The 8275-nt window shown below is 33.7% G+C and overlaps 2 protein-coding genes across 2 annotated transcripts; one reads left to right on the top strand and one right to left on the bottom strand.

The window, feature by feature from the left end:
* Positions 1-298: 298 nt before the first annotated feature.
* On the top strand, positions 299-5014 carry LOC115718530 (sister chromatid cohesion 1 protein 3). Its single transcript, XM_030647331.2, has 14 exons — positions 299-905; positions 1053-1323; positions 1416-1471; positions 1559-1605; positions 1709-1770; positions 1864-2261; positions 2356-2446; positions 2520-2656; positions 2741-3228; positions 3473-3512; positions 3667-3712; positions 3814-3949; positions 4167-4298; positions 4715-5014. Exons 1-13 carry the CDS (start codon positions 782-784, stop codon positions 4263-4265), a joined length of 1995 nt encoding a protein of 664 aa, XP_030503191.2. The 5' UTR covers positions 299-781; the 3' UTR covers positions 4266-4298; positions 4715-5014.
* Positions 5015-7136: 2122 nt separating this feature from the next.
* LOC115721300 (uncharacterized) lies at positions 7137-7981 on the bottom strand. Its single transcript, XM_030650573.2, has one exon. It carries the CDS (start codon positions 7979-7981, stop codon positions 7484-7486), a length of 498 nt encoding a protein of 165 aa, XP_030506433.1. The 3' UTR covers positions 7137-7483.
* Positions 7982-8275: the final 294 nt, after the last annotated feature.

Below are 8275 nucleotides of genomic sequence, written 5' to 3'. Positions count from 1 at the left end.
ACATTTTTACATGAATTTTTTTTATATATTTTTAATATTTTTTATAAAAACAACACGAAAACAACAAAAAAATTACAAAACGACAATAAGTGTACAAAATAAAAGCCCTTACTTTTTATAAAAAAAAATTAAAAGAAATTATAAAAATATATTTAAAATTTCATAAAATTATATTCTTATAATTTTTTTTATATTTGTGAAATAATCCCAATATTTTATTTTGCCAAATAATGGGCAATTTGTGCATCTAATCTTTGTTCGTGTTAATAAGGTTGTCTTTTTCCCCTTCTAAAACGTTGTACTTCTTGGTAAAGAAGTGTGTAGTGGAAGCCTATAAAATAGAAAAAAAAGGAAAGGGACACGTGGAAGAGGTGTAAAGGAGTATATGGGCCCACCGCATATTCTCCTTAATATTATTATTATTATTATTATTTCTGAGAGGGAACCAAAAAAGAAAACCCGGGTAAATCCTCTTAAGTTTCCCGCCAAACTATTATTCCCAAACTAATAAAATATAAGTACTGTTTTCTAACTCTAGCTTCCTCTGTAATCTTCTCTTCTCTAGTTTATGGTTTCCACAGGCTTTGCTTTGCTCCTCAATAAAAATGGAGAAGACATACCAGTAGACTACAAAAATCCCACCTTTACCATACAAACAAACAAGAAGAAGAAGAAAAAACCCATCTTTATTCCTTATTAACCTTAACCCTAATCATAACCGCCATTTCTCGTCTCTCTTTCTGTAGAGTTTGAGTAGTTGAAGAGACACAAGAACGAGAGGATGTTCTACTCCCATACTTTTCTGGCTCGGAAGGGACCCTTGGGAACAGTGTGGTTCGCTGCCCATTTGCAGAACAAGCTCAAGAAATCCCACTATATCTCCACTGATATCTCCTCTACTGTTGGTTTGTATTTTTCTAATAAATTTTTAATCTTTGAGATTTTTGTTTTCGAATTGGTGATTATGGTTATAGATTTGTTTGTTTTCTTAACTAAAGCAATGATCTTTTTGGGTATTTGTAATGACTTTCGATTTTTAATGTTTGTTTTAGAACGAATCATGTTTCCTGAGGTTCCTCTTGCACTAAGAATGTCAGGCCATCTCTTATTGGGTATTGTTCGAATATACTCGAAGAAAGTCCATTATCTTCACGAGGATTGTACTGCTATTTTTACTAGCTTGATGAAGGCCTTTGCTCCTTCTTCTTCTCTAGACCTTACTTTGCCAGATGATAAAAGGCACGCACCTGTTCAAGATGTCACTTTGCCAATCATATTCGAGCTCGATGCCATGGATTTGGATTTTGATGTTAATCTTGATGGGTAAGTCTTGTGCCCCATCTTCTTCTTTGATTCATTTGTTGATTTAATCACACGTTTCATGACTGCGGTTTCTGCATTTGTTTTCCTTTCAGGGCATTTGACCAACATCTCAAGAGTTATGAAGATATCACAATGACAGATTATACAAGTGGGATTTTGTTTTCATTGTTATTGTTTATATCTCCCGTTTTTATTAAATTTTAGTCTCTAACGTTTTCATATTCTTACATTGCAGATCAAATTCCAATGGAAACGGTTTTATTCTCTTTAAATTTACATGAGGTATCTGTATAACACTTGGATGTTTTATATTCCATATTAATATCTGTGGTATTTGTTTTGATGTTACTTTCTTCTTCTTTTACTAAAACTTGGTTCTTTTCAGGATATGTATGATACTTCACACCCAGTGGAGAATCCTCCTTCAAATGAAAAAGATATGGAAGAGTAAGTTTTAAGTAGTATGCTACTAGTCCATGATTCTCTAGTTTGTTGTGTGAGAAATCTGTGCAGCCATTTTACTTTGTTTTATGTTAACAGTGTTGTCCATCCAGTCCAACCAGACATAGGGAATGATGATGAAATCCCTTTTAACTTTACTAGCCACAACGTTCCAGATGATGTTGTCCAAGATCCTGGCTCAAGTCATCATGCAGAAATTCCAGTGCATAGTGGTGACAATTCTGCTGATGTTCCACTTGAACGAATGCGTGATGATGTACATGATAGCCCGGGAATCCCAACAATGTTTACTAGTGTTACTGGTGACACTCCTGAGCCACCAGCATTTGTAGAAACGAAGGAGACAGATGCTATTCCTCCTGTTACTGATGATAATTTGGGTCTTGGAGGGCAAGTTTCACCATTGCAGCAAAGTTCAGGACCACGAGCATCGGTTGCTTCCTTAGGAGAGGACCTAATAGGATCTGTTTCATATGGTGAGTATGTTTATGAGTGCTCATTTTGTTTTCCCTATCATATGATTGAAGTTATGCATTGATTGTCGAACGATTTTGGACCAATTATGTGCAGCAATGCAACCATCACCATCAGCTCAGAAACCAAAAGTTAGAGCAAGAAAAAGAAAACAACTTTATGATGAAGCCCCAGTATTGACTAATAAGTAAGTTTGGTTTTGTCAATTTAAGATTAATATAGTGTTGGTTTACTTATAAGTGGGTTGTGATATTTTGCAGGTTTATGAAGAAGGCACTTGAAGATCCTAGTAATTTATTGCGCAAAAGGAGGAAAATCCCATCCACTGTGTTGGGTATATGGAAGTTAAAAGTTAATTTGAGAAAGGAACAGGTTTTCTTTGAGTCATCCATTACTGGTGAGTGATGTTGGCATTGTGTTTAGTTCCATGTCTTCTTTTGCTCTTGTTTATTTCTTAATTCTTTTGAATCTGTCTTTGCAGGATTATGTTCTGATCTTTGTAATATTTTTGACAAGGACTACATGTCCTCAAAGCTTCAGCATTTAGAGGTGGCTTGTCCAGATTCTGCGGCTCCATCTCCTGGTTCTGCACCTGATATTTTCCCCGAGCCTGGGCTTCCCGGGTCTCCTGCTCATATTCCTACAACTGCAACTGCAACTGATGCTTCACCACAAAATGAAAATGCAGAGTTTCAAACTCCTATTAATGAAAATATACCGGAATTTGAAGGTTCTACACATGTTACAGACCATGACAATATTATTCCTTCGCCTAGAGATGTTTCACCATCTGAAACTGCAAAATCTACTCCATTCCCAGAGATGGAAACTGGAAGACATGAATTTCCAACGCCAGATTTTTCGGTTCCATCCAGACGTGACGAGTCTGATTTGGAGACACTTGATGAATATACGAGGGATCGTACTAATCTCTCTACTATTCCCGAACCAAATACTGCAGAAGCAGAAGTAAGTTATTCGCGCTTCTTCAATTTTCTATCCAAAACATGTAAATATGTATTGTATAATTTTGCTTACCTTAATTATCTTCTCTATACTATAAGTAGCTAACTTGGTTTAAAAATCAATAGCATTGGGTTCATGTAACACATCATTTATAATAATGTTTTTTCTTTACCAAATTATAGTGTTGTGGACCTAATTGAGCATGAATTGTGATAGAATTTTAAATTAGCTATAATGTTTCTTGTAGGACCTGTGGTTTCTGGAGGCTGACAACAATACACCTGAAGGTAATATTTTCTTTTCTTTTTTTTTTTTTTGGTTATTTGATTTGAAATTCTACTAAGATTGAAAAATGCTTTTCTTTTAGTTTTACTGGTTTGAAGAGTATAATTTATTTTGAGACATAATTTCATTCTGGGTGGTTTGTTTTGGGGACAACAGGTTCTCAAGGAACACAAGGAATTGACTCCTTATCTATCAGAACAAGGTGGTTTTACATTTGTATTTCATTGAAGCTTTCTCCACTTGTGGTATTATAATCTGCCTACTACTTAGAAGCATGCTGATTTTTCCATGTTTTGTGCACAGGGCCATGGCACAGTTTTTAAAGAGACAATCACCAACTTCCACAATTTCAGAAGGTCTATTTGGAGATCTCAGTTTGAACAAACTGCTAGAAGGGAAGACAAGAAGGCTATGTGCTCGAATGTTCTCGGAAACACTGGTAATTCTCCAAGTCATTTATTAAGAGAAAGACTTGTACCTTATCTGTAAAGTTCTTTCAATTGAAAGTGAAGTAGCTTCTTGTTTGATTGGTTTGCAATTTTGTATACAAACCCAATACTTATTGGGTGATAGTGCAAGTCTCTTCTACTATAATAGCAAACTACTCTCTGCTTTTTCTTGGCAAATTCATTGATATTGTTGATCCTTTTTTTCAGGTGCTGAAGAGCAGTGGTCTAGTAGATGTACAACAAGAAGTACCTTATGGTGATATCACTATAAAGTTGACAGCAGAACTTTCAAAGGCTCAAATCTAACATGACTCTTGTGCTTGCCCAGCGCTATGTCAGGTAACGTTCCTTTTCGACTTTTCCCCATCACTTGTCACAATTTCATTCACAAGCTATTTGTAGACTCTGCTTGGTTTGGTTTGGTTCACTTCCTTTTATCATTTTACCTGCTATCATGGTCACTTTATATGATCAAGTCTTTGACCTATTTAGTACAACTCAACAGAAAATGGTGAATGATGTATTTATTTCTGTGTTTAATTAAATTCCTTGGAGTAGCAAATCAAAATGCAAATTGGACTGATATTTAGTTTTGTAGTTTGTTTCGAAATCAGAATAATCATTTTTCAATGTCCCTTATTAGTAGTGTTTGGATTATTTTCTTTGGTATAAGACTGAGTTTATTCAGATCAGTGTGTACAACATTATTGTTTAGTATGTTCTAATCTGAAGTATTTTCAATTTTTGTTTTTCAGGTCATTTTGATATTTTTCTCATAACATTGGCAGATGGATGGGACAAGGTTTTGTACAGAAATCAAATTTTGACATAAAACAGCCATAGGTTGTAATTATTTGTGGGTTATTTATGTGTTTGGTGAAGTTTAGTTAAGAGCCATAGTTTGTAATTAGTGGGGTTAATTATTGTTTGTTGTTAGAGTTTCTGTTTATAAGAGTACTAATTCATTGTTTGATATTTTTTAATACATTGGGAAAAGGGGGAATTAACGTGTGTAACACCTTTTCTAATTCTTTTTTACTGTACTTTTGTTTCTATATTTTGTTTTTTTTTTTATTTTATTTTTTATATTCGATCAGATTGAATTGATGCTATAAAAATAAAATAAAATATAGTTTGAAGGTTGCCCTGAGATTTTGATTGTGAAATTATCAACATTAGTTGTGCCTTATTTGTTTATCATTCATGGATTTTGGTAATAATGAGCTTTCTAAAATTCAAATAAGCAAATTAATACAAGTAAATCAATTTAAAATTTATAACTTGATTTTGCAACCAAATAAGTAAGTCAATACAATTTGCAACTTATTTAAAAAAATAATAAAAAAAAAACAATTTGCAACTAAAACAAGAAAATCAATTCAATTATATTATTAATATAATTTAGAATAATGCTTAGGTAGAGTTAAAATATTTCAAATATTTTTTTATTATTAAGGATTACTCTATTATTTTATACTAATAATTAATTATTTTTTTATATTATTTTTTTTTTGAATAATTTGGTGACATCTAATAAAGAAAGCTATTAATATTTAACATTGTGGACCGTTAAGTCTCATTTATTATAAAATCTTCAAATGAGGTCAAGATCGGTTGTCCACGGCTTTAACACCACTAGTTTTTTTTTTTATCAAAATGAATAACTCCTGCTTCAAGAATGAGGTCACGAGTTGCTTCATCCTGAAAATTGACCAGGGTGCTACCAGATTGCATTCTAACTACCTTCTCTATGCCTAAATTTCCCCAAATCCTCTTGATAAATCCCTCAAACACTTTGAACGGAGGGTTGGCACCCAATACAAAGCAGACAATAGCATTTTTCCAGTAAGAAGCTTCTACCGTTATCTCCTCTAAGTCTAGTTTAGCCACAAATTGGTCACCAACCTTAACCGGCTCAGTAAAGCTAATTTTAGTAGAGGGAGATGGTACCTGATTTGTTTTGAACTTGCTCCATAAATCTCTAGCATCAGCTTGGAAATCTGCCTGTTCGACCTCATCAGCCCAATTACCTGGTTTCGGAGAACCACGATCGACCTCTGATTCAACAACCTCAGTCCCAATCTCTGTTATCATGTTCTCAATCGTATCATGAAATTCTTCTATCGCCTCAGGTTCCGCCACCTCCTCCTGGATAGAAGGGAGATCTTGATCAGTTCCGATGACCTCCGTGGCTGCAATGGCAGGCTTCCGGCTAACCCTCTTCTTCTTCACCATGGGAGAAGCAGCGGGAGACACTTACGCCTAATATTTGTTTTACAGAGAATGATCTTGTCAAAACCTGAAATGATAACTTTAATGTCAAGTATCACATCATTATAACTAAAGAGTATTACTATTGGGCACTAATAGTGCCCATTGCCCAACACCTTTCATAGGTAGCACTCTACGATTAGTTAACGATATTCTCTAAATATTATTTTTTTAAAGTTATATGAGACCTGCTACTTAATTACACCAATAGTGATATGATGCCAGCAAGGAGGGTTGCCTTTTAGTATTTCTCATAACTAAAATATCACATTTTTTATATTTGTTTCTTTTTATTTTAATTAAGATATTTAAAAAATAATAATAACTTTTTTAAAATATATTAATTAATAATAACAGAACAAAATTTTTCTTTAATGTCTTAAAAATGTTAAAAAATTTTTAAAATTTAAAATCTAAGATTAAGATATAAATTTGAGAAATACAATAATGACGACTATAAGTAAACTACGGTAATGACAAGGAATGTGATAGTATGATATGGTGATGAAAATAAGTAAGATATAATAATAACAATAGTTTTAAATGATCGAGATAATTTTTTTCTACACCACCTTATTTATTTATTTTTATAAATTTTTTTTAACAAAATAATTTAAAATACTATATATAATAAATTTTAAAATTTTTTAATAAGTAATTCTAAATAATAATTAATAAAATTGCACGTTTAGTTTCTAATAAATAAATTATTAATAATAATATGAAATAAGATAATATATTTATAGTTTTATTATATTTTAAAAATATATTTGTAAATAGCTACTTATTATAGTACAAGCTATATTGTCTAATTGTATAGTATTTTGTCATAATTTATTCCTGCATCATATATCACTCGTAACAAATAGTGCTTAAACATAATTACCATATAAAAGAAAAAAAAAATTAAGAAAATGGAATTAGAAATTATCCAACACCAGCCAAGTTGTTATCACTCTAAGTGGACATACATACAAATTTGTACAATGAGAAACCACTAATTATAACACCCAATCTTCAACATAATTCCCACTTTTGTTTCTTTGTCAAAATCTACACCCAAATATATCTTTTTTCCACAACATATACACTGTAATTCTTTTTTCTACCGCGTTAAAATTACCTGCGGGAAGGCACACGGTTCTCTCCGTGAGCCATCAACCTAAACGACATTCTTTCTCTCAAAAGGCATATTTACATTACGACAACATATTAACTGAAAACAAAAACAAAAATTATTCGAAACGACGACGTTATAATTCATTTTCTCTCTGTGAAGGACTTCTCCAGAAACCTGCACCGTAGAATCGCTCCCACATTTCCTCCTCAAGAAGATCAACGGTCGATGTTGCTCCTTGATTACTTCCTCCACCGTTGATCTTATCTTGCTCCAACGACGCCTCTTTCACTCTCTTTATCTCCGCTTCAAGCTCATCGCGCGTTAGCCCACTAGGCCCACTGGGCCTCTGCGGTAACAGGCCCATCTTCGCTAAACGCTGTCGTTTCTTTCTCTTTGCCCAAGCCTTACGACAAAGTCCAGCGGGAACCTTGTAAACGGCAAGAACCAGAAGGTTCATCAACGCACATGGAAAACAGCAACAAACCGCCGCACACTCAGCCGCCGTACCTCCCGCTAACTCGCCGATTCGCCGCTTCTCTCGAGTAATCGGCGCCCGAAGCGGCGGTCTTTTTGTTAAAAGCGGAGTTCGGCGATTCTTCTGCGGCGATCGCTGTACCACTTGACGATTCATTAATAAAACTTTTTTTCGTTTTCTTCTTCGTAGATTAAATGATTGCGATCAAAATCGAGTAAAATTGTTACAATCTAGAGACGGAAAGAGAATCATCAATCGAAGGCGGTAGAAACTGATTTTGAATTGAAAAGACAAGAAAGGAAGTGGATTTTGATTATTCTTATGTTTTTTCTCGAGAAAATTATGAAGAAAGAAAGGGAGAAGAATAAGGAAATGGAGGGGAAAAGAGAGTGAGAGAGAATTAGGATACAGATTTTTGAAAGCGAAAACCAACGTGATAAGATTTCCGTT

The sequence above is a fragment of the Cannabis sativa genome, chromosome 2 (genome assembly GCF_029168945.1).
Source record: "Cannabis sativa cultivar Pink pepper isolate KNU-18-1 chromosome 2, ASM2916894v1, whole genome shotgun sequence".
In the NCBI taxonomy this organism is placed as follows: domain Eukaryota; kingdom Viridiplantae; phylum Streptophyta; class Magnoliopsida; order Rosales; family Cannabaceae; genus Cannabis; species Cannabis sativa.
Note: the sequence above shows the minus strand (reverse complement) of the source record. Positions and strands in the feature narration are given on the sequence as shown.